The 25,841-nt window shown below is 48.9% G+C and overlaps 3 protein-coding genes across 10 annotated transcripts; 2 read left to right on the top strand and 1 right to left on the bottom strand.

Moving 5' to 3' along the window:
- Positions 1 to 3,520: 3,520 nt before the first annotated feature.
- LOC101999420 (zinc finger protein 239-like) lies at positions 3,521 to 6,932 on the bottom strand. Its single transcript, XM_005351340.3, has one exon. It carries the CDS (start codon positions 6,739 to 6,741, stop codon positions 5,731 to 5,733), a length of 1,011 nt encoding a protein of 336 aa, XP_005351397.1. The 5' UTR covers positions 6,742 to 6,932; the 3' UTR covers positions 3,521 to 5,730.
- Positions 6,933 to 7,135: 203 nt separating this feature from the next.
- Positions 7,136 to 14,182, top strand: Armc5 (armadillo repeat containing 5). Its single transcript, XM_005351339.2, has 6 exons — positions 7,136 to 7,849; positions 9,317 to 9,424; positions 9,521 to 10,307; positions 11,583 to 12,079; positions 12,696 to 12,828; positions 12,932 to 14,182. The coding sequence occupies exons 1-6, from the start codon at positions 7,387 to 7,389 to the stop codon at positions 13,701 to 13,703; spliced, it is 2,760 nt and encodes a 919-aa protein (XP_005351396.1). The 5' UTR covers positions 7,136 to 7,386; the 3' UTR covers positions 13,704 to 14,182.
- A 1,508-nt stretch (positions 14,183 to 15,690) lies between these two features.
- Tgfb1i1 (transforming growth factor beta 1 induced transcript 1) lies at positions 15,691 to 22,271 on the top strand. 8 transcript variants are annotated; one of them, XM_005351341.2, is made up of 11 exons: positions 15,943 to 16,018; positions 17,162 to 17,277; positions 17,404 to 17,456; positions 17,568 to 17,710; positions 17,849 to 17,936; positions 18,045 to 18,150; positions 18,261 to 18,455; positions 20,587 to 20,760; positions 21,018 to 21,099; positions 21,309 to 21,457; positions 21,646 to 22,271. In XM_005351341.2, the coding sequence occupies exons 1-11, from the start codon at positions 16,006 to 16,008 to the stop codon at positions 21,910 to 21,912; spliced, it is 1,386 nt and encodes a 461-aa protein (XP_005351398.1). In that variant the 5' UTR covers positions 15,943 to 16,005; the 3' UTR covers positions 21,913 to 22,271. The 8 variants fall into 8 exon arrangements, with proteins under 8 accessions (XP_013203250.2, XP_005351398.1, XP_013203251.1 ...); XM_013347797.2 differs by having other exon boundaries at positions 18,261 to 18,451; positions 21,646 to 22,156; XM_013347795.2 differs by lacking the exon at positions 15,943 to 16,018 and adding an exon at positions 16,750 to 16,927.
- Positions 22,272 to 25,841: the final 3,570 nt, after the last annotated feature.

A 25,841-nucleotide genomic window follows, 5' to 3' on the forward strand; every position in this document is an offset into this window, starting at 1 on the left:
AGAGGTTAAGAGTACTGACTGCTCTTCCAGAGGTCCTGAGTTCAATTCCTGGCAACCACATGGTGGCTCACAGCCATCTATGGTGAGATCTGGTGCCCTCTTCTGGCATGCAAGCATACATGAAATGAATGTTGTATACATAATAAATAAATAAATCTTTTAAAAAAACATTATATCAATAGCAAAGGTTTAAAAAGGACTTTTCCATTACATGGCAACAAACCAAGGAGATTATAAGGAAATGTCCTACTTATTCTTTATACAACCAAACACCAGTACGTAAACAGGATGTAATCCAAAGGATACTCAAAGGTATAAAATCTGGCAGATGGATGTGTTCCATTTTATAGAATTTGGAAAACTAAAATATGTACATGATACCATTGATACCTATTCAGGTTTTCAATGGGCAATGGCTGTGAGTTTGGAAAAGGCTGTTTCAGTAATCACACATTGGGTAGAAGTTATAGCCATCCTGGGTATACTTGCACAAATAAAGACAGACAATGCTCCAGCATATGTCTCTAAGTAAATGAAAGAGTTTTTGCTTATTATAAAATAAAGCATATTACAGGTATATTAGACAGTTCTACAGGACAGGCAGTTATAGAAAGATCAAATCGAACTCTAAAGGATATGTTAAATAAACAAAAAGGGATGATAAATACTCCCAGAAATAGATTGCATAATGCTTTATTAACTTTGAATTTTCTAAACACTAATGAGAAAGGAACAATAGCTGTGGAGAGACAATGGATAGTAGAAAAAAACTACAGAATTAAATCAGCTGATTTACTTTAAAGATGTACTGACCTCAGAATGGAAACTGGAACGCGTGCTATGTTGGGGAAGGGGTTTTGCTTTTGTTTCCACAGGAGAAGAAAAGCTATGGATACCATTGAAATTGATAAAGTTTCTATTTGAACAAGAGACACTTTATAATTAGAAGAGATGATAGTTCATCAAATATCATGGCCTTTTAATCTGAACTAATCTATAAAACTAACAAAAGCTTTTCATTTGATCAGATATAACTTGCCAAAAGAGAATCTCGCCAAAGTTAGGATTGGAAAGGGTTTTATTTCTGTCTTTTCAGGAGAATAAAGGCATCCAGCTAAGGAATCTGAAGACCACTGGACAAGCGAGACATCTGAAGAAAAAAGGACAAATCATCCAGAAAAAAAAATGTCACAAGAAAAAGAGTAAATAGGCCTATTGGCAGGTCACATTTCCAAAAGGGTAAAATTTCATAAATCTTCCCAAATATTTGTTTCTGCTGTTCTCTACAGACATATAATGCAAATGGTCTTTTTGTAGTCCCAGTCCAACTAAAGGTTAAAGCTGGCTTTGGAGTTGGAGTGTGGCTCTCTCCTTCCCTAAACCCAAGCACGCTTATTAAAGTGAAATTCAAAAATCTCTGTCTCATGTCAGAAGAGCCACCTGATATGGGACAGGAGAAAAACAAAAATTTAAGAACTATTTTATTGCTACTGATCTCATAATCCTTTGGTTTTGTATTGACCCTTTGAAAGCTTTTCTTAAGGTATAAGATTTACAAAATTTATATATATTAAACATTCTGTCATGGTATTAATGGTCATATAGAGTACCAACTAGTTCTAGAAAAAGGTTTCACCTACCTTCCTGTACATGATTTGGGGTTTGAGTCTCTATCAGTTTTCTGCAGTAAACCATGATCACACCTAATAGCAACCTTTGAAATCCCAAAAAGGAGGATGGGGCCCCACAATGACGATTCCTCCAGGACTATTTTAACACTAAGCTAAAAAACACTACCTAAAGATCAGCTTTGGACTACAAACCTCAGAACAATGTTGAGGAGGCTAGCTGAGATGATCCAGCCTCACAGACTACTCTTGCCAGGACTTGAGACAAGCCCAGCACTTTCTCATTATACAGAGACTGGACAACAAATGATACAGCTACCTCTCCCAGGACTTGACAATTAATCCAAATTTTTCTTTTCAGGATACCCTAAAGATACCATCACCCCAGATAGCAGGAAGTAAATTTAAGAATATGAGGTCCACATTTCTAAGAGTGGGGTGGGTGGTTTTTGGTCATTCAATGGATTATTTATATTTGTCATTGTTTAGGGGGTTAGTTATAAGTTATTAGTGGTAATGGCCAGGAAAAAAGTTAAACAAAGGAAATTAGATCCAAGGTTCTTGTTTTGAAAAGAAAAAAAAGGGGGATATAGATGATAGAATAAAAGGGTAGATTATTGAAGCTATTTTTTAAGTTTTAAATGTTTTACATTGAATTGGACTTTTGTATATTGTATACAAATTTTGTATATTGAGATTAATTTTGTTAGAATATATTGTACAAACATTTCTACTCTTGATCAAGGTATTGTACCTATATAACTTATTTAACAATGTAATGCAAATTTCTAGTCCTTGAAAATTATTATTACCAACTGTTAAGGATAATAAGAAAATGCAGGTTAGTAGTTAATCACCTAGTATAATCAAACTTGTAGTCACATTAGGTATGTTTTCAAGGTCAAACAAAGATGGATTTTAGATAGATAGGCTATCTTCAAACACTTCAGAGATCTACAGAATATGGCATTTAAGATGTTTTAATAACCTAGGTTCTTCTTTTCTTGATAATGAGACATGTCTACTCCTGGAAGCACCAATCTACTTCAGAGAAGATAATGGGCATCAAAGAAATTCCACATGGAGTTTTTCTTTGTGGCAAAAGTAAGCAGCTGGACAAGAAAATGCCCTTCTCTTGACTGCCACAGAAACATCTGTTGGATATGCTAGGCCTGTAGGCCAAAGATGGATGCCCCACACTTGCAGAGGAACTCTGGGCGACTGCCCAGCCAGCCAGCTGTTTCTGTCATTACATTTTTGGAGGTTGTTTGCTTGTACTTCCTGCTTACTCAGTTAATATTATTTCCTTCTTGGGTCTCTGAGGGAGTTGAAGACTAGATATAGTTTTCCTTGTTTAACAGAGAAAGCAAGATAGAAAGTAAATTAGGTACAAGACTTTGGACTCACCAAGATAGGGAAGATATGCAGTATTTCCTCTGAATTTGTTAAACAAATGGACAAGACATTGTTGTACTTATTTTCTGTATATATTGTATATAGTTATTTTACATACTATATATAGTTTTTCTTAGTTATAGCCTTCTTTTATTTTAGACAAAAGGGGAATATAGTGATATTTTATTTATGTTTTAATAAAGCTTGCCTAAAGATCAGAAGGGCAAAGCTAAACCACTAGAGGTCAGGCAGTGGTGGCACATACCTTTAATCCCAGGATTTGGGAGACAGAGGCAGATGAATCTCTGTGAGTTCAAGGTCACTCTGGGCTACACAAGATCAATGCAGAAACAAATACAAGTGGTGGTGGCCTGCACCTTTAATTCCAGTCCTAGAAGGAATATAAAATGGGAGGAGAGAGAGGCTCAGTCTGTTTAACCTGCTTAGTCTGCAGTCACCCAGCCTTAGTATAGGTAAGACTTCTCTAGTGGCTTGGCTGTTTTGCTTTTCTGGTTTTTAGGTTGAACCCCAATATTTGTCTCTGGCTTTTTATTATTAGTGCTTCAGTTCAGATAGAAGGTCCAGTGATTATCTGCTCTAATGTGAGAAGGCAGCCTTCCATGCTCACCTGTGCCATGTGCTTAACACACATACACAGGTATGGGTAAAATATTTACTCTCTCATTGTAAGGGAGCCAAAGACAATAGTAAGCAGTATAAACAGAACCCAATCATAGCTATTTATTGAGTGCCAATTATGTATGTGCTATGCTCAGGTATTCAACTCAAACTTTGGGTTGTGTTTTTTAAAGTACTAGTAATGGGAACACATCCAGAATTTCTTAATTACTTACTCCTGCTTGGAGTAAGTTTCTTCTATCCAGCTTGAGGAGCCAGAGCTCTTTATTAGACATCGCCTGAGTCATGCCTTTCAGATTTGCTCCAGGTGACATTGCCTTTATGGGACAATAGTCTACTCCAGGACAATTCATTTCTGAAATCTCAGAAGCTGATCTGTGAGCTGCCATGATGCTTTCTGAATGACATAACCAACAGGACTCCAGACTTGAGGAGAACTGAGGCTTACTGAGCCATTTCCCTAAGCAGGTATTTCATGAAAGTAAGTATATTCATGGACTCTTCACAGCCTGGTGAGGTAGACTGCACGTTTCACAGATGAAGCAACTGAGACCCAGAAGAGGTGATGGGCCACACAGCTAGGAAGAGACAAACCTGGACACTTAGAAACTGAGTCTGGGTCACTTGACATTGTTCCTCTTTAGCCTCTTACTCTATATAGACCCAGTTCTAGATGCAGCAGAGCTGGAGGGCAAGGGGACAAGGAGTTTGCAGTTAAGGATGAAAGTGGATTGTCACAAAGGAGCTAGTCGGTCCTTGAAACAGAAAACACCTTAAAAGGTTAGTCCATGCCTCTCAGGAAACTGTTCAGACTGCATCTGCTTGGACATAATCATCTGATTAATGATTATGCAATGCTTTGGAAAACCTCCCAAATCTCAAATACACTAATTTTAGCAATAGAAATACATTTGGGTGAGCAACCTGCTTCTATGTTAGACAAAAAGGCCGTGTAATCTCAAAAGTTCAGAGGTCTTCCCTCTTCTTCCAGAGGGACTGAGGAAGTGTGTGGGGCGTGGTGGGGAGGAATGAGGGAAGGGAATTTTTTGAGGGAAGGCATTAAGGACTAGGAAAAGGCCAGATAACAAATCTTGGGCCTTGTCCCATACCTAGAAATACCATAAAGCATCCTGAACTCAAAAGTTTCTTTGTTTTGACCTCATTCCCCACCATCTTAGTGTGAACAGTAAAGATAGTTACTAAGTGATAATAGTTCTTTGAATGGAATCCTACACCCAGAGTTTATGTATACAATCCCAAATTCAAATTCTTTGGTCCCTAACTAGAACATAGCCTTCTTTATGATCCCCTCTGGTCTACCTTCAACTTCTTCTGCTATAGTACTCAACAGGAACTTTGCCTGGCTTGTAAGTCCTCTTCCTCTGGGAAAAAGTAATTGTTGCTTTTGTTATGGTTAACCTATCTCAAAGCAGCTGGGTCAGGATTATGTGGCTCTGGATACCTAAAAACTTCCTTCTAGCTAATGAACATTCTGGATGTAACCTCACAGAATAGAACCTTTTTTTTTTTTTTTAAATCTTTTCTCTTTGAAGGTAGTAGTCACAGCTCTAGTGCTATGTTCTTCTAGCCTGGGGTTCCTGTCTCAATCCAAATGGCAATATTGAGTCCTATTATCAGCCATTAATTAAACCACCTTAGGGATGCAGAAGATGTTTGTTTAAAAAAAATACTCGTTCCTTCAGGCTTCTCAGGACTGGACCAACCCCAGAAATAAAATTTGGATTAAAATTGAAGCCAGGGATATATGCAGAAGCTCCCGTCCTGGTCATCCATTGGTGTTAGACAGGATTGGGAGTTACGGGCAAAGGCCTCGCCACATTACAGGCAGATGTAAGTCTCCTTGCTACTGTGCATCACCTGGTAGAAGAGCAAGTGGGAAGGAAACCTGCCTGAGGCTCCTGGCACACTTGCTGCAAATGTGAGGTCTTTGGCCTGTGTGGATATGCTGCTGTTGTCCACAAAATACTAGCTGCCACCAGGACACTTCTAATGTGTGAACATTAATAGAACTGTGCTGTAAGACTTTGCCACACTCTGGAAAGGTCGGTCATTTGCTCAAGTGGATGCGCTGGTGTTCAATGAACACGGTGCTCTCACTGAAGCCACGCCCACACTCCAGACACCTGAAAGGCGGTTCTCCGTTGTGAGTGCGCTGGTGCCTCAGGCAGTTAGAGCTGTTGGTGAAGTTCTTGCCACACTCGCAGCAATTGTAGGGCTTCTCCCCGGTGTGTGAACGCTGGTGTTCCAGCAGATAGGAACTGCGCCCAAAGCTGATTCCACACCAGACACAGAAGTAGGGTTTCTCACCCGTGTGACAGCGCTGGTGCTGTAAAAGGTTAGAGCTCAGACTGAAACTCTTGCCACAGAGTCCACAGCGGTAGGGTTTCTCGCCAGTGTGAGTGCGCTGGTGCTGGATGAGGTTGGAGCTAACCCTGAAAGCCTTACCACACTCAGCACAAGCATAGGGCTTCTCCCCAGTGTGTACCCGCTGGTGCTTCGCTAGGTCAGCACTGCGGCCAAAGGCCTCTCCGCACTCCATGCACTTATGAGGCCGGAGACCGGAATGAGAACGCCGATGTTTAGTGAGATTAGAGCTGAGGCTGAAGCAACGGCCACATTCTGGGCAGGGGTAGGGTTTTTCACCAGTGTGAACTCTGTAGTGCTTAACCAGATCTGAGCCACGCCGGAAGCTTTTGTCACACTCTGGACAGCTGAAAGGTCGGTCACACCCATGGCTGCTTTGATGGTGAATGAGGTCAGAGAGGCTGGCCACAGTCAGCCCACAATTCCGACACCTGAAAGCTTTGGGGACTGCAGGATCATCGGTCTTGGCAAAGGCTTCTTGCTCAGCGCCTGAGCCTGACCTACATAGGTACTGCTGGACCAGCAACTTTTCCCCAGCGGCTTGCTCCGGCCGCGCCAGCAGAGGGCGCTCATGCAGCTCAGCCTCGCGATCGAGGGGCGACTCGAGGGCTCCCGGGAATTTTGACGTCCGGTTTCCCAGTAGCTTTGCCCCATCTGGATTCTCCCTACCTGCCTCTGGCGCCGCAAGTTCCATAGCGGGCGAAAAGTGCTCGGTTTCCGAAATGTCACCGGCTTAGCTCGTCAGCATAGCTGGAGAAAAGAGGCATTTGGGGCTCGGAGGCCAGCACCGGAAACGGAAAGGTCTTCAAGCCCGAGCTGCTCTAGGAAGCAGCAGCGAACTTTCTCGGTAGGTTTAACTCTCTCATTCACTTAACGAGGGCTTGGAGTTCTGAGGTGATCAGTCCAGTCCTCGACCACCGCGCTTATGGGTTGCCAATAAAATCTGAATGAGGAAAGGCGGTCGTTGACAAGGACGTACCGGGAGCGGAGTCGCTAAGTCACGTTGAGCAGCACAGACTCCCATAGCGGGCCGTCTGGCTCTAGAAGCAACAGCTCACTCCTAAACCCTGGGAAGTAGCTCACCCATTTTAAACCGACTACATATCCCAGCATGCATCGCACGCGCCTCTTGCTTTCACCCAGATAAATACCATTCTCGCCATGTCTTCTGCGACTGTGCAAGTACCCAAGTTCCAGACTCTAGAACTTCAACTTCCGACTCGCACGATAACTGCGGCGGCGCCATTCAGAGCAGCAGCCTGGCCACGCCCCCCTCTTCCAGTTCCGCTCTCTCAGGGAACCGGCGAGGCGCGGGGCGGAGCCTCAGGCCCGGGCCAAGATGGCGGCTGCGAGACCGGCCCTTACGGACTCGCTCTCGTTTTGCCTCGCGCAACTCACGGCGGCGGCCGGGGAGGGGCCGGGTTGGGGAAAGGACCCCGCTACCAACGAGACACCCCTGGGCCGCGCGCTCTTAGCGCTTCGCACGCGCCACATCAAGGCAGCAGAGGGAATTGAGCGCTTCCGGGCACGCGGCGGGCTCCGCCCCCTTCTCTCCCTGCTACGCCGAACGGCTGCCGCGGGCCCCGCCCCGTCCCCAGCAGGCTCTGGCTCCGCCCCTTCGTCGGTTGCGTCAGCTGGTTCTTCCCCTGGCCCCGCCCCCGCCGCTGAGTCGTCTTTGCCGCCTTCGTCGCCAGTGCGCCTGCGCAAGACGCTGGATCTGGCGCTCAGCATTCTAGCCAACTGCTGTACGGAAGGGGCGTGCCGAGCCGAAGTGCGTCGACTAGGAGGCATTCTTTCTTTGGGTAAGTGCTCCGCCCCATTTCTTAGTCCTGATCTTACGGCACGTCTCTGAGAGCAAGCTTTGTGATGGATGCTGTAGCGCCACTCATCTCCGGTGTCATGCTGTGTGACGTCACTCCTCTCCCTATAAATTATACCCGGACCCTCCCAGACCAGGACTAGGTTTTGACCCCTGCCTCACTTTTGAACGAATGGTTTGCACTTTATATTTTTGGTGTTTTAGCTGACAGTGCTTACTGCTGTGTGCGTCCCTGTGCATGGCTTCACGTGGATGAGCTGGAGGCGGTAGTTTTAAAAGTTCAGAGAATTAATGGACTTAGGAAATGGTGCAGTCAGACACGCCAGGCAAATCACTCCCTCCAAAGCTAGAATCCCTTGTGTAATAACTAACTATCCGACAAGACTGAAGTGGGCCAAAATGAAATTCAAATATAGAATGCCCAGACTCCAAGCACAGGCTGGGTACTTAAAACCGTATAGGAAACAAATTCCAGCAAAGGATAAGCCTTTCCGTGGACCGGCTGATTTGGCGCCTCCTAATGGTAATGATGGAAATAAAATTGTGTCATTGCTTTTCCTCCGATAGTAAGCCAGTTTTGGCAAAAATCTTAATTTTTAAAGTGAAGCATTTATATATTTAAAACTTGCATAGAATGCACTTGTACAGTAATGTGTTTGACAAGAGCCTTGACAAGAGCCTCGTAAATACCAAGTTCTCTCTAACTTTGCTTCCGCTTTTTTTGTGCTGGGCACGATTACCTTTTGAGTGGCAGGAATGAAAGCTAACTTGGACTGTCATGACAGCCTCAACCATCCTCCCGTCCCGCTCCTTTCTCTTGTAATACCCCGCCACTACAGTTACCTGGACTGTCACAACAGGTTCAACCATCCTCCCGTCCCTGTCCCTGCTCCTTTCTCTTGTAATACCCCACCCACCCCTTCAATTACCTGGACAAGTTACCTGGACTGTCACAACAGGCTCAACCATCCTCCCGTCCCTGACCCTGCTCCTTTCTCTTGTAATACCCCACCCCTACAGTTGCCCAAGTGTGTAACGTCACTGTCCTCCTTAAAACCCCTTTGTGGCTGCTGTTGCCTTCACGTTTAATTGACTCCTTGGACAGTTATCTGAGGGACTTCGTGAAATCGTAGAACAGACACCATTCCCCGGGGGCATTTGGAAGAGCTGCTTCCAAACCTGAGACTCTGGCCTTCCTGTTTGCCCTCCTTCTGGCAAGTATCCGTTCAGCCGTCCAGCTCTCGCTCAGCTCTCAGCATCTTCTGACCTTCCCTAACCCTCGCATCATGCCCCCCCCCTTTGGGTTGTTGGAGATTGGCTCAGGGTTTGGTACAAGCTAGACAAGCACTCTACGACTGACCTGAATCCCTGGACATTTACCACATCCAGAGATGACTGATTAGAAACAGTTATGGGGTAGAGCCCTCCAGAAGACAAACTCTCCTTGCAGTGACCATTCTTCAGTGTGTGAAGACAGACAGCATCCAGAACCGAACGGCTCGTGCTCTGGGGAACTTAGCCATGGAAGCTGAGAGCTGCAAGGACATCCACTCTGCTGGTGAGAGGACTGCGAGAGTGGAGTTGCTGAGATTTGTAGTGGGAGGACTCCCGAGTCTACCCTTGCTCACCATCTGTCTCCCGCTTCCTCCTCCAGGGGCTGTCCCCTTCCTTGTTGAGAGCCTGACGGCCTGCCAGGACTCACAGTGTCTCCAGAGTATAGTCCGTGCCCTCCGCAACTTAGCTGACTCACCCCAGCACCGCCTAGCCCTGGCACAGCAGGGAGCAGTTCGTCCACTGGCTGAGCTCCTGGCTACTGCCCCCGACCCTGCGCTGACCTCGGCCCTAGTCCGCGCTCTCTTGGAACTCAGCCGAGGCTGTTCCCGGGCCTGTGCTGAGCAGCTAAGTCTGGGTGGGGGGCTGGGCCCTCTTGTCAGCTTGGCTTCTCACCCTAAACGGGCAATACGTGAGGCGGCCATCCTGATCCTTGCCAATCTGTGTGCTCAGGGCCTGGTGCGGCCCGCACTGGGCAATGCTGGTGGTGTGGAGGTATTACTAGGTGAGCTTCGGCGGCGACGGGGGCCCAACGGGACCAGCTCAGCTTCCCAGCAGCCCCTAGTGCGGGCTGTGTGTCTCTTGTGCCGTGAAGCCATCAACCGGGCCCGGCTTCGGGACGCCGGTGGTTTGGAGCTGCTGATGGGCCTGTTGCAGGACCCTGGTGCCAGTGCCTGGCATCCACGTGTTGTGGCTGCCCTTGTAGGCTTCCTTTATGATACGGGGGCCTTGGGCAAGTTACAGGCTCTGGGCCTCGTGCCTCTTCTGGCCAGGCAGTTATGTGGTGAAGCTGGCGAAGAGGAAGAAGAAGGAATAGAAGCTGCTTCCTGGGACTTCCCTGAGGAACGGACCCCTGGGCAGATAGAGGCAGGAAGCTTCCGAAGCCTTAGGTGAGTCCTCTTATTAGGGCCTGAGGGATGGATGGTGTTTGGGGAGGGAGTTTGTGTCTGCTCTGGCCATCTTCCTTACCTCTGCCTCGTTTCTGCCTTAAGAGATTTGCCAAGATGTATTCCTAGTTCACCACTCTTCCCTAATATCACTTGGTCTGCCATTTGACCCTGGCTCCACCCCATCAATCCAGAACTCTGATTGGGGGTGGCATGTGTCCTAGTTACAGTGGAATGCTATGGAGCCCAATTTTTATTTATTTGTTTATAATTTTTGAGATAGTGTTTTACTTTGGAGACTAGGCTGCCTGAATCTCATTGTGTAGCCCAGGCTGTCCTTGAACCTGAAGCTATCCTCCTGCCCTGCTCTTATTCTGTTACCATCACTGAAACATTTGGGAAACTAACTGACTTTTCTGAGCTGCCAATTTCACGTGTGTACAGTGGAGGGCAGCAGCCTACATACAGAGTTGTTGCCGAGCCTACCCCGACCTAACTCCAAGTGATGGCCAATAATGTCAGCCTTGGGGATTCCAGCTACATCTCCTCTCTCTCTAGTATCTTCAGAGAGTCTGTCTGGAACACTCTTCCTCCTGTGTGCCTTCGTCTCTCACCTCCTTCAAAACTTTGTTCGGTTCTTTCCATCTTTGCGAGGGGTCGTGGTCACCATTTTATTTAATATCTCGCCTCTCCTCTGACCTTCAGTGTCCCGGTCCCTGTTCTGTTACCAAGCCTCCCTGACAGCAACATACCAGGAAAGGGTTGGTTGTTTTGTTTTGTTTGGACAAGGGATCTCACTCCATAGCCTAGGCTGATCTTAAACTTAACCATCCTCCTGCATCAGTGCCCTGAGTGTCAGGATCACAGGCATAAAACACTGTGTACCTGGTCACATCACATGGTTTACTTGCTTGGGCTGTTTCTCCTCAGTAGATCATAAACCCCAGAATAACGTTTTGTTCATTGCTTTTCTTGAGCCCCTGAAGCTGGACTTGGCACATCGTAAACACTAGTAATTCAGAATGAGGTGTGGCCCTACCTCAGTTTACACATCTTCACGGAACTGTTTCCCTTCTCCTTCCTTAATTTCTCCTTCTTCCCTCTCTCCGTCCCATCTGTCTACTTTTTTTTTCCCTTTTTGAGACAGTATCTCAGCAGGCTGTCCCAGATCTCACTCTCCCAGGCTTGCCTTGAGTTTGTGACGCAGACCATCTTTCTGGATTCTGCTTCCTCACCTTGGCTCTGGGTTCAGACTCCTTTTCCTCCTGTCCTCTGTAGGTTGTGGCTGATTTCTGAGGGTTATGCAGCAGGCCCTGGAGATATCTCCCCAGATTGGTCTCCTGAGCGTTGTCCGATGTCAGAGCCATCTGAGTCAGTCAGCCCTACCCCTGGCCAGCCCTCAATGTCGACACCCCGCACACTGCGCAAACTGGCCCGCGTTCCCGCTGCCACTGCCGACGAGCCTTGGGGCCAGGAGGGGCCAGCACTGTTGCTGTTGTCACGCTTCTCCCAGGCTCCTGACCCGAGTGGAGCTCTAGTGACTGGCCCAGCACTGTGTGGCCTGTTGGCCTACGTGACAGGTGCACCGGGACCACCAAACCCGCGTGCACTACGCATCTTGGCGCGTCTCACCTGTAACCCTGCCTGCCTTGAGGCCTTTGTGCGCAGCTATGGTGCAGCGCTGCTGCGTGCCTGGCTCATATTCGGTGTCTCACCAGATGACTGGCCTGTGGCATGTGCCCGGCCTGCACACCGAAGCCAGCACCGAGAGCTGGGTATGTTTCCCCTGTCCCTGCCCACACAAAAGGCCCATTTCCTCCCATACCTTATGTGATCCTAGAACCTCTCCTTCACTTGCCCTCACCGTTCTCTGCAGCCTACCATCTAAGCTTCTCAGCCCCAGGCATTGAGGGGGGGGGGGGCTGGAAGGCCAGGGAATTTCCCACCTCTTCCATAGCCCTGGAATACAGAGAGTTCTGTTCTGTCCTTTGTCCAAACCTTGGGGCCCAAATAACCTGGTCACCAGGTTTGGCTCCTAGTGCCGTAGAATCGGACCTTTCCTCATTTCTTTACCCACTCTGCTCTTGTTCTGCGTGGTCCTGTTTCTGCCCTGGGCACACTTATGAACTCAGACCCAAGCACTGTGTCCTCTCAGGCTCTACTACTGAAAGTTTTCATCTCAGGACCACCCTGTCTTCTGGCCTGACTGTAGGCTGTTTTATTCCTTAGGGGCCCCGATCTGCACCCTGGCCATCCACTTGCCTGTCCTTGACCGGTACTCTTGGCACTCCTCTGTTGATTTCTTGCCCTGAGAGTTTACTCTCCTTTGTTTTATGGACTCAGAGTCCTGTCTTGCCCATAGCACCTGACCTGCTGTGCCTGTCCCTGCAGGTGAGATGCTGCTGCAGAACCTGACTGTTCAGGCCGAGTCCCCCTTTGGAGTAGGTGCCCTTACCCACCTGATGCTCTCTGGGAGTCCTGAGGACCGAGTGGCCTGTGCACTGACCCTACCCTTCATCTGCCGGTGAGGGGGAGGCGGGTGTGCTGCAGGGAGCGTGGGTAAGACTGTGCCTTTCCTGTGCTACCCCGAGACACCCCCCCGCTCAAAGACCCCCCTTTCCCCACAGGAAGCCTACTCTGTGGCGCCGCTTACTCCTGGACCAGGGTGGCCTCCGCCACCTCCTCGAAGCGCTGGCACAGCCAGCTCCACACCCACTCTTCCTCTTCTTTGCCACAGATTCCCTCTCCTGCCTCCGAGCCCTGGTGTCTCCCACTGTGAGCCCAGTCCTCGTCCCTGCCACATCCCCTTGCCTCTATGAACCTCTCCTGGGTCCAGCCCCTCTCCCAGCTCCTGACCTGCACTTTGTTCTGGATTCAGGCCTACGGCTCCCTGCTCAGCGGGCTGCTTCAGCTGCTGCCTCCCCTTTCTTCCGGGCCCTGCTATCCGGCAGCTTTGCTGAAGCCCAGATGGATTTGGTGCCACTTCGAGGCCTGTCCCCTAGTGCAGCGTGGCCTGTCCTACATCATTTGCATGGCTGTCAGGGCTGTGGGGCTTCTCTGAGGCCCATCCCCCCACCCGACCAGCCCTTGCTGGGCTCCAAGGCTGAGGAAGCTCTGGAGGCTGCTGGCCGTTTCTTGCTGCCTGCACTAGAGGAGGAACTAGAAGAGGCTGTTGCCCACATTTATTTGGGTCCCCAGAGTGGCCCTGAGTCAGTGAGTGAGGTACTCCGCTTAGGTCGGCCCCGGCTGGCTGTCCACTGTGCACGATGGACACTGGTGCCAGAGCGGTGCCCTAGAAAACGGGCCCTGGCTCTCATCGCGCTCTTGGAAGCCACAGGTGAGGAGGCAGGGCCTCTCACTGAAACTTTGCTGGCTGTGGTAACGGAGACTGAGTCATAGTACAGATGCTCTTGGATAAACTGTTGGCCTCCCTGGGGGAGCACTCAGGGGTGAGTTGGCTGTATGGGAGGCTTCTCTCAGCATGGCATGAGGGGAGACTGCAGAAGGAGCTATCCTCAGGGACTGTCGAGCAAGTGGAACTGAGCCCCAGGCTGAAGATCTCAAGATCCACGGCTGAAAAAACAACACCAGAGCCTGCGCACAGAGTCCAAGAGGACAGCTCAGGGCCCCAGGATCTGGTCTGACCAAGCCCTATGGTGTCAACATTAAAAACTTGAGATTTGGACACTGCTGTCGTGTTGTGCTTCTGCTTGCTTTCCTCTGGGGGTACGCCACCATTCCCCTGCCAAGAACCCCATGCTTTCCTCTGGGGGTACACCACCATTCCCCTGCCAAGAACCCCGTGCTTTCACACGGTCTATCCTTGGACTTACAAGTCAATAAATAATTGCCTAGCCATTACTATAGGCCTGGGATAGTGTGGGTTTTCTGTGGGATAGTTTTGGACCCCTGGAGGAGGCCAGCTTTCTGCTTATGGATTCTCATTGCTTAAACATAGCCACCCATCTAAATACAGAAGCTGGCCGTGGCTGGGAGGTTTGGGCTGAGGGCACCGAGTGTGGTGGCATGTAATAGCAGTTCTGCCTTCCGACTGTCCCCTGTCTCAGTCTCTGTGTCCACTCCCATCTCAAGCCATGTTTTTCTTTAAGACACTAATTTGTGTGTGAGTGTGTGCATGCCGTGGCTCCTATGTGGAAGTCAAGTATGTGCATGCCGTGGCTCCTATGTGGAAGTCAAGGGTAACTTGAGAGCGCTTCTTCTCTGCTTCTTTCATGTGGTTCCCAAACTCAGGTCGTTTGGCTTGGCAGAAAAGTACCCTTACCTGCCGAGCTGTCTTCCCAGTTCAAGCCAAGTTTTAAAATGTCATCTGCCTAGGGGAGAGCCACTATATTCTCAGGGTTTCTGAGGCCTCTCTTGGTCATGCTCAGAGGATGTCGCTTTACTGGTGTTGAGGTGAAGGAAGGGTCTCCATCATTGGGCTCTCAGAGCCGTGGACTGAGCCTGCCAGGGTCTAGGCATTGCAGAAAGGTGAGTTAGGGTGGCTCTTGCTGTCCCTGAGCCTCCCTGGTTCAGGCTGTACATTTAAGGTGTAGTTGCACACACTTTTAATTCCAGCTCTCAGGAGGCAGAGGCAGGTGGACCTCTGAGTTCTAGGGTTGCACAGTGAGATCCTATGTACTTAGGTACATATGCCTTGTCCTTTTCTGATTTAGGCTGGCATGGAGGACTATGCTGAGTTTTAGTATTTTTTACCAAACTTTTCCAGGTTCTGACTTGTTCCTGGCTCAAGGCCCATAGTCCATCGTTTAGATCCGTTCTTCAGGGTAGCTGTAAGAGAGCAGCCATCGGTTCACACCCATCTCCAGGTGTTTCCAACTTTTTTTTTTTTTTTTTTTTAGGGAGTCATACAGAGACAGCTTGTCACTCTTGTGATTGGAGTCTAGATGCTTTCTTCTCTTTCATCAGTACCAGAAAGACTATTTCATCAGGGCCAGAAGGGTGACAAGAGTTGTGGGATGTACTCTGATCACTCCAGTGTTAGGAAAGGTTTTTTCTTTTACAAGTTGTCTGTGGTTTGTTTCCTGGGAGTTTACGTGGGGTTTAGGTCTGGGTTTTGCTCTCTCTGTTTTGTATACCTGTTTCAAAGGTATGTTTTACAGGGAAAGACCTGTCTTAGAGTCTGGATTCACGGTGCTCTCTGTGTGAGACATTTTTTTTTGTGTGTGTGTGTGCGTGCCTCTTGCCCTGCGATTTCTATTTGGCTGGCTGTCAGAACTTGGGAGTCTGATAGATCCTTAGAATGCCACTCCTGCCTCTAACAAAATTTTGCAAGAGACAAGTCTTTTAAAAATACCCTGGGTGGGAGTGGGAGCCCTACCAGAACTCAGGTGCTGGCTTTGGGAGGAGCGGGCTTGGGGGCTTCGACTTATGGACTCCTTAGTTAGGCAGAAGCTATGGAAGAACCACTTCTGACTTGGCTTCAGCTTCTAGGACTTGCCGCGGAGGCAAAGGCTGGGGTGTGGCCTCAACGCTGGCTTGCTTGGGTGGGCCCTGGTGCTGTCTTTCTTCATGTCCCCTTCTCCCCCTTCATCGCTCCCCCCTCGATCGTATCCCAGCGGGTCCTGGCTTCCATACATGGTCACGGCCCTGCTTCTAACTCCCTGACGTCCCCCCCATCCCCCGCCCCCACCGGACACGGCCCCCGCCCTGCTTGCCCCAAGCTGTCCGCCAGCGCACCGCCATGGAGGACCTGGGTGAGTGGGGACCGGATCCCCTTAGCTTCTCATCCCTGCCTGCGTCTGCCCTCTTCTCCCACATTTCCCCCATCCTGAATTTCTTCCACCATTTTCTTGCCTCTGTCTGCCAGCGTCTCCCTCCCAAATCCACGTACCCTTTCCTGCTTCTCCCTTCCTGGCTCGCTCGCAGCGCCGCGCTCTCCGTTCTTCGCTGGCTCTGCTCCCTCAGCCCGGTTTGTGCAATGAACTAGGCGTTAAGACACCAACGGGGGGCTTGGATTAAGAGGCTTTGGGAAGGAAGGGGTTAAAGGATCCTTGGGTTTTGAGACTGGGAAAACGGACTAGAGAGGAGAGTGTGACATCAAGTTTCGGAGATGAAAAGGGGCCAGATAGCCGGTACCAGTGTTCCAAGGAGAGAGAAGAGCGAGCTCCGAAGTATAGCAGAGGTCAGGTAAGTCCTCAGGGCAAGAAAGAGAATAACAGACAGTGCCAAGGTGAGAGAAAGAAGTTTAAGCTCAGAGAAAAGGGACCCAGAGCTCCTAGATTCAAAACGCCCCCGGCGTCTTAGCCTCTCGATTTGGGGAGGCTGGGTCTGGAAGGTTGTGATCCCTGTGGTGGGATTTCTGGACCCAACAGCAGAGGGCGCTCCTCAATAATAGTACATGGATAAGAAGTCCAAAAAGCAGCTCCCTACCAGTACCACTTGCCCCTGAGGAGGACTGGGTGAGACTCCATTATGACCAACAAATGAGCCAGGTTGGCCAGGCTGTTTAAATATGGGGAAGAATTAGTGAGTGTGGGACAGAGAACAGTTAACCAGGAGGTTGGGTGTCAAGCATACAGCCGATTGAACGATTGGGGTTCTGTAAGAGCCAATCTCAACTGCATCAGGAAAGCTGGGGGGAAATCAAAGAGTCAAGTGACTAGGTTTGTACTTGGCTCCCAGGAAGAGTCGAGGGAGATGGCTGGTCATAAATATCCCCTGCTACCATTCCACTTCTTTGCCTTAGCCTGGCCCTGTGTTTAGATTTCTTAGCCTCTGCCTCTAACGCCGGCTTCTACCTTTTCAAATCCTGCCACTTGGAACCCCTTACCCTCTCAGCACTGAAGACCTTGACACCCTCACCCCCAGACCTCTCACCCAAGGGCCTCTCACTGCAGATGCCCTGCTCTCTGACCTGGAGACCACCACTTCACACATGTCACGGTTAGGGGCTCCAAAAGAGCGCCCACCAGAGACACTCACACCTCCCCCACCCTATGGCCACCAGCCACAGGTGAGATGAGATTCTGGGGTCTGGGGCAGCCACCAGGGCCTGGGTTGGTCTGGGCTCGGGGAAATCAGAGTCCGCGTGAGGCAAGGAACGTGACTGTCCTTCCATACACATCTCTACTCTCTGTAGACAGGATCTGGAGAACCTTCGGGAACCTCTGGGGACAAGGACCACCTATATAGGTAAGAGGAAAGACTTGGTCACTGGGACATGGAGATGGAGAAACTAGATGAAGTTCAGGTGAGGGGACTTGGATTCCCTTCCCTAAACCCACATTCCCTTCTGTCCTGTAGCACAGTATGCAAGCCTCGGTCACCGAAACCTGTGGCCCCTGTGGCCCCTCCATTCTCCTCTTCCAGCGGTGTCCTGGGCAATGGGCTCTGTGAGCTAGATCGTTTGCTTCAGGAACTTAACGCCACCCAGTTCAACATCACAGGTACCAGGGTTACGGAGCCAGTCTTCGATGGGTTGGGGACGGGGCAAAGCAGGGCAGAGTCTAAGGACACGAAGCCTTCGCTGGGAGGGTGAACTGAGAGCGGCCTCTTGCCTCGTGTTATTTTTCTCTTCTCTCCAGATGAAATAATGTCTCAGTTCCCATCTAGTAAGATGGCTGAAGGGGAGGAGAAGGAGGACCAAGCTGAGGACAAGAACCCACCCAGTGTGTGAGTCTGGCAGAGCTAGGAAGGAGGTGGTGGGTCCTGGATGTCTGGCTTACTAGAGGAGGCATCATGCTAGCAGGCTCTGAGGTTCTACCACTGTGTTCTCCACAGCCCTCCCAGTCCATTGCCCGCCCCCACAAAGCCTTCAGCCACCTCAGCCACTCTGGAGTTGGATAGACTGATGGCATCACTCTCTGACTTCCGTGTCCAGAACCACGTGAGTCTGGAGGGCTTTTGCCTGGTGTCACTCTGTGGTTCACCAATCCAGTTCTGATGCTTCCAGTTTGTGGCCTTCTTGACTCAGCGTCCATGTCCTTTCCACTCTAGCTTCCAGCCTCGGGGCCGTCTCAGCCACCGGCGGTGAGCACCACCCAAGAGGGGAGCCCATCTCCACCAGGACAGACTAGCAAGGGCAGTCTGGACACCATGCTGGGCCTACTGCAGTCCGACCTCAGCCGCCGTGGGGTGCCCACTCAGGCCAAAGGCCTCTGTGGCTCCTGCAATAAACCTATCGCTGGGCAAGTAAGTGAAGCCCCGAGAACAGAGGCATATGCCTGCACAGCCACCTCCGGGAACCAGACGCCGTGCTCTTCCCTGTATAAATATTGTTTATTCTTTGAGAATTTAATACATATAATCAGTATATTTTGGTTCTGTCTAGCCCCTCTTTTAATTCCTTCCAGTGCCCCCCACCTTCCTCTCAACTTCACGTCATCTTTTCCAAAGCCACTGAGTACAGTCAGTGCTTCCGGGATGTGATTGGGTGCAGGGCCATTCTCTGGCACGTTGGCACCATCCAGGGGCCACATTCCTGGAGAAAACAGAAGCACCCTCTCCCAGCAGGTCACAACTGCCAATTGCTCCTCTGCTGGAGGTTGGGCTAGGCAAGCGCCTCCCTCCTTCCTCGAAGGAATTTTAACTAGCTTGATTCTGAGGAGGTCTTGTGAAAGAGCCACAGCTGCCTTGCGTTCACGAGTACAACATCCTGTCTTGTCGAGAATGTTCTGATTCACAGTAGTCTCCCTGCTTCTGGCTCGTGCAGTCTTCCCCAGCCCTCTTCTGTGATGCTCTCTGAGCCTTGTAGGGAGAGGGTGCTCTACAGAGGCCCCATTTCGGAAGGCATGCTCTTCTCTGTCAGTGAATACCTGTGGAGGAGAACTGCTTTTCTTGTGAAGTTGGGGCCTGAACCCAGGCCCTTGCATGTGCTAGATAGACCCTCTGTCGCTGAGCTGTACCCTAACTCTCAGATATATTTTTTTTTGAGGCAGTGTTTCATGTATCTCATGCTGGCCTCAAATTCAGTCTATATTCAAGTATAAACTCCAATCTGGCTACTGGGAGTATAGGCATGCATTCTCCTTCCCAGTATCTGTTATTCTCGGGGATCAAACCCAAGACTTTGTGTATGCTAGGCAAGCACTCTACCACCTAAGACACAACCCTAGCCCAACCCTTGGAATTTTTAGATAAGACCTTACTATGTAGCCCAGGCTACAAAACCCACCATGGTCCTTCCTTTACCCCCAAGGTCTAGGATTTCCAGCATGTGTGAGTATGCCCACCGGAAGTGGACTTATTGTTTATATGTTTTAGAAAAACCCATGATTTTATCTTTTGAGGCAGTGTCTCACTGTAGCCCAGGCTGACCAGAAATGTACTCTGTAGCCCAGACTAGTCTGGAACTTATCACAATCCTACCTCAGCTCTCCCAAGTGCTGGAAGCACAGGTGTGAGCCATCATGGCCAGCGATGTCTTATGTTTCCTTAATTTAAAACGTTGTGTGTGTGCTAGGGACTGAACCCATACCAAATACCAAATATGCCTTTTGCCATTGAACTAACCGTTAGCACCATATATATTTACAGATGAGAAAACTGAAACTCGTAGTGATGAGTCATAGCATAATAATTGTAGCCTGGTTAGTATTCGGTGTGCCAGACACGGTACCAGCTCCTTTCCATACCCTATTTCATCTAATCTTCACAAGAGCCTATTGCTTTTGTCTAGGATCTCTCTTCCCTTTCAGAGTTTGGTCTAGGAGTCCTAGTTCTTGGATCACACACTGCGTGAATATGACCCAGAATAGCGAGCTGTGCCTGATTGGCTTAAAGCATCTCCTTAGATTAAGTACCTGACTCCCATAGCAGAGTTACTGACCACAGAAAGCAGGGAAGTATAGTTTCTGTGAGGCTCTAGGCTCTTCAGTCTTCAGAGGTCGCTTCCTCTGCTAAAATGTATGTTTGTGTTGGCCTAAAGAGGATTGAGCTACATAGGGAGTCTGAAGTCAGGGCAGCTTAGAAAGATTCTGTCTCAAAAAAAAAAAAAAAACAACAAAAAAAAAACCCCACACCCTACATAAACTTTAAAGTAATTAAACCTTTTTGTGGGCTCTTAGAAGGAGTGTGGACCCCGATACACTATGCCTTATGTGCTTTGTGAACACAGACCTTGGAGTGAAGCTGGAAGGCCTGCTTTGGACCTCTAAACACAGTTTGCATCACCCTGGACTTTTGGTTTTTTTTTTTTTTTTTTTCATCCTGACCTACCAAGGTTAAGACTGGGAAAACGCCAGGTCTGTAAACCTTAGCTCACCCAGCACCCGCCAAACGTTGATCCACTAGGACTGACAGAAACCTCCATTCGACTTCGCAGGTGGTTACGGCTCTGGGCAGAGCCTGGCATCCCGAGCACTTTCTTTGCAGCGGTTGTTCCACAACTCTGGGAGGCAGCAGTTTCTTTGAGAAGGATGGGGCTCCCTTTTGCCCCGAGTGCTACTTCGAGCGCTTCTCCCCACGTTGTGGCTTCTGCAACCAACCCATCCGACACGTAAGCTCTACAGAGCCCCGCCCATTTGCCCGTTCACGCAGAGGACCAGCCAAATATCGAGCTTTCTCCCAGCTACCCCACCCCATCCTGCCTCTCCTGTTTTCCCTCTTTAACCCCAAATTCCTTGTTAGTTCTTCCCCCTACAGACATATATTTCCTGTTGTCCCCACTCCCCCCCCCCGACCCCCATTCCCAGAGGGAGGTGGACGGAAGAAGGGACAGAAGGCGACAGTAGTGTTCTTTTTCATTTTTTGCAGAAAATGGTTACCGCCTTGGGCACCCACTGGCACCCGGAACATTTCTGCTGCGTCAGCTGCGGGGAACCCTTCGGAGAAGAGGGTGAGAGCTCACTCTTAAAAGCTACAGATCCACTGTTCTCCCTGCCTAGAGTTTTCTTCTATTCTGTCTGGCCCGCCCTCTCCCCGTGGGTTCCCACCCCATCTCGCCCTCTCCTTGACCTAGACCCTATCCTTCCCTTCCTACTACCCACACCCGCTGCCACTCTTGGATCTCGTAGTCCCGCCCCAATCTTCTGTCCCTGCCCCCAGGTTTCCACGAGCGGGAGGGCCGCCCCTACTGCCGGCGGGACTTCCTGCAGCTGTTCGCCCCGCGCTGCCAGGGCTGCCAAGGCCCCATATTGGATAACTACATCTCGGCACTCAGCGCGCTCTGGCACCCAGACTGCTTCGTCTGCAGGGTGCGTGGCTGTGGGGAGTGGGCTAGGAGCCCAGAATGGGACTATTCATTGGTTAGTTGGGTTGACCTTTTCTGAAAGCAGCTCTTCACTCCGGCTGCGAGGCTGCAGGGTTAAGGTGGATGTTAGTTACCCATGTGGGTTATCTGCTCAGGGTTTTGGCTCATTTTGCCGATTCCTTCTTCTGGTAGGAGTGCCTTGCGCCCTTCTCCGGGGGCAGCTTTTTTGAGCACGAGGGTCGCCCGCTGTGTGAGAACCATTTCCATGCCCAGCGTGGTTCGCTGTGTGCCACCTGTGGCCTCCCAGTGACTGGCCGCTGTGTGTCTGCTCTGGGCCGCCGCTTCCATCCGGATCACTTCACCTGCACCTTCTGCCTGCGCCCACTCACCAAAGGCTCCTTCCAGGAGCGTGCCAGCAAGCCTTATTGCCAGCCTTGCTTCCTGAAGCTCTTCGGCTGACCTCCTTTTGGATCACGGATCTCCAAAACTAAGTCTCCAAAAACCCATTTGTAAAAAAGACTGAGTCCTCCAGATCCCTAGCTCTGGAGTTACCCAGACATCCCTTGCCCCTACCCCGACTCCCATCCCCTTTGTGGCCCAGCCACTGAACAGACAACCCCTAAGGTACTCTAGGTTTGTCCAGTTCAGAAAGGGACCCACACGCCTAAAACACCCACTAGCCTGGAATGCAGACCTCACTTTGACCTGATCCCGGTTCTTGTAATTCCAACCAATCAGAGGCCAGGATGTCCCGAGACCCCCCCCCCCCACTATTCTGTACACTTTTTTTCTACAAACATAAAAACACGCTCCACATCTCATGGTGCCAGAGAACCTTGCTTTACTACCCAGACCCCCTGGTCAGGCTCGATGCTCTGAGGAGGGCTCTAGACCACAGCTCTCTCCAGCATTGGAGATGAAAACAAATGTCGGATGAAGGCAAACTGTAATCCCAACAGGGAGGCCAGGGCAGGCAGGCTCTCCTCAGCTGTATAGCAAAACTGAGGCCAGGTTGGGTTTATGAGACTATCTCAAAACAAGAGAAATAACCCTCTAAAAAAACAAACAAAAATAACTGAAAACCCAAATCCAAAGCGGTGGCAACAGCATGAAAGGTACGGCTGTTCATGGCCATAACCCCAGCACCAGGGCGGCAAGTTCAAAACCAGTCTGCATGGATATGGTGAGATCCAGGTTAGCCTGGATCCTAGGCTACAGTATAAAACCTAGTATTAAAGGCAGGGTGGGGTGGGGTGGGGAGAAAACCCAGGTTCAATTCCTAGCAGCCACAACTGTTTGTAACTACAATCCAGGGAACAAAACACCCTCTTCTGGCCTCCACAGCGCCTGGTGCACAGACATACCTGCTGGCAAAACAGCCGTATACATACAAAATACCAATTTTTAAAAGGGTCGATGAAACAGCTCAGTGGTAAAGAGTTGCTGCTGCATGTTGAGAAGGTGTGTGTTCAGTTCCCAGCACCCACGTGGTGGCTCACAACCATCTGTAACCCCAGTTCCAAGGGAGCTCCTGCATGCATGTAGTGTGCATACGTACATCCAGGCAAACACACACACACACACAATTAAACCTTTAAAACAATGTAAAGTTCTAGGCTGGAAAGAACACCCAGCTGGAAAGTACTGGACGGGTAGTGGTGGAACCAGGACAAGGACAGAGTCTAGGGCATCTTCAACCCTCCTCTTCCTCCTCCTCTCAGCTCCCTGTCTTCTTGAATTCTTGAAATAAGTGCTTAATTTTTGCTTTCTCGCCCCCCCCCCCACACACACTTAGTTTGGTTCCCAGATTTTATCACCCCCCAACTCCCTTGTTATTGTTTGATTTGGTTTTTTCGAGATGGGTTTCTCTGTGTAGCCCTGGTTGTCTTTGGACCAGGCTAACCTTGAATTTGGAGATCCACCCACTTCTGCCTGGAATCAAAGGCACGAACTACCACGCCCAGCTGCACCCAGCTCCTTTTAAAGAACTCTCAGAGGTCATATCAAAGTCAAGAATTTCCTCTAACTATTTTAGGAGAACACAAAGCAGGTAAAACTAGGCCCTCGACTATACCACAGAGGAGGATTTCAGGGTGAACTAGTTTATAGAGCAGAGTCATTGCTTATTAAAAAGAAATTTTTAACATAGGTCTTAACCACAGGGTTAAGAGAGAGAGGGAGGGGCTCTGGGGAAGAAAGGAAGACACGCCTCAAACCGTAGGTGTGGGCTCCTCAAACACAGGCAAGCCAGGCCTAAGTGTCCTAGTGGTCAGAGTATGTAGGATTTTAAGTGCTAATGAGTTTCTAAGGCACCCTCTACTTCTCTGTTTCCAGTCCTCTTTTTGGTAATTAAGGTGAGTAGTTTGGACAAAGTGGCAGGCTACAGAATGAAAAAAGGTCTTTACCAATTACATATCCAACAGAAGGTTGATATCTAAAATATAAAAAGAGCTAAAAAAAAGTTGATGTTAAGAAAACAAATAACCTCATTAAAAATGGGGTTCAGAACTAAACAGAGTTCTCAAAAGATGAAACGCAAGTGACTGAGAAACATTTAAAGAGTGTCCAACATCCTTAATCATCAGGAAAATTGCAAATCAGAACAACTTTGAACATTACTAGGGAGGCAGAGGCAGGTGGATCTCTGAGTTTGAAGCCAGCCTGGCCTACAAAGCGAGTTCCAGGACAGCCAGAGCTACACAGAGAAACCCTGTCTTGAAAAACAAAAAACCAAAACTACTTAGAGATTTCATCTTCAGTCAGGACATTTCAGTCAGAATGGCCAAGATCAGTAAAACAAATGACAGCCCACGCTGGTGAGGATGCGGGGTCTGAGGAACACTCAACATTACAGACGGGAGTGTAAACTCATACACCACCTTGGAAACCGGGTGGAGGTTCCTCAGGAATCTAGGACTAGCTCTAACTCGAGATCCAGCTATAGCACTCTTGGGCATATCCCCAAAGGGCTTTACATCCTACTACAGAGACCCTTGCTCACCCATGCTCACTGTTGTCCTATCCAGAATAGCCAGAAGCTGGAAACAACCTAGACGACTATCAAGAAAAGAATGGATATAGAAAATGGGACACATTTATGCAATAGAATATTATCCAGCTGTTCAAAACATAATTATGGAAATCACAGGTAAATGGGTGGAGCTAGGAAAAAAAACATCCTGAGCAAGGTAACTCAGACCTAAAAGACAAATCCGAATGTATTTTCTTATTTGTGGATGTTAGTTAGCTCTTAAGCCTTTGGAAGACATGCTACATACAATTCATACAGCCTCAGAGGTTAAATATAAGGTAAGGGACTGGGAGTGGAGGGGGATATCTCCCAAGGAAGGAGAAAGAGAATGTATGATTATAGAAAGACAGGAAGAAGATGAACAGGAAGATTAATTGAAGAAGGGGAGAAAAAGGGGGTGATGGTAAGAGAGGGAATGTGAGAAAGGGGCAACTAACCCTCAGGGCCACTGGAGGGGCTGTATAGAAACCTGATACTCTAGAGACTTCCTAATGTATATGTATATATTTGCATGTATATGGAATCTAAATGGAGTAATGGAGTCATCCAATAATGTCGAAGACGATGCTTCAGTTAGACATCTAAAACCACCAAGGGAAACATCCAGAGCCAGGAATGGGGTATATCTAGTTGAATCATTGGCCAAAGGAGCCCCCGGAAACTTTCAAACATCTCAGGCTATTACCAAGGATATCGGTTGCTCTCCACAAACTGATGGCAAGACCCTATTGCTGAGGGTAACACACACCTCATCCAACATGGAGAAGTCAAGCTGGTGCCTAACAAGAGACTTCACCCCTAGTCGCTAGTGTTCGTGGTACTGGAGGTACTTTGTAGAAAGGTAAAGACCAACCCAGCTACAAGTCCTTCAATATATAATATGATGACCTGCCTGCACGATATCCTGGTGCAATAGTGGCACAAACATTGAGGGAGTAACCAACCACTCTCTAATGGGATTTAAGACCCACTCCATGAGATGGAACCCATGCCTTACTCTGCTCAGGTGGCCAAGGAACTGAGACTAAACAGGTCATAGACCTAGGGGAAAATAAAACTGTTTTGCTAGGAATGTGGCAATAAAATGGCTCCTAATGACATTCTCCTATACCCGTAGGTCAGTGTCTCTCTCACCCATCAGAGAAACAACTTCAACTTCTTCTTCTTCTTCTTCTTCTTCTTCTTCTTCTTCTTCTTCTTCTTCTTCTTCTTCTTCTTTTCTTCTTCTTCTTCTTTTCTTCTTCTTCTTCTTCTTCTTCTTCTTCTTCTTCTTTTCTTCTTCTTCTTCTTTTCTTCTTCTTCTTCTTCTTCTTCTTCTTCTTCTTCTTTTCTTCTTCTTCTTCTTCTTCTTCTTCTT

The sequence above is a fragment of the Microtus ochrogaster genome, chromosome 8, assembly GCF_000317375.1.
Source record: "Microtus ochrogaster isolate Prairie Vole_2 chromosome 8, MicOch1.0, whole genome shotgun sequence".
NCBI classification, from domain to species: Eukaryota; Metazoa; Chordata; class Mammalia; order Rodentia; family Cricetidae; genus Microtus; species Microtus ochrogaster.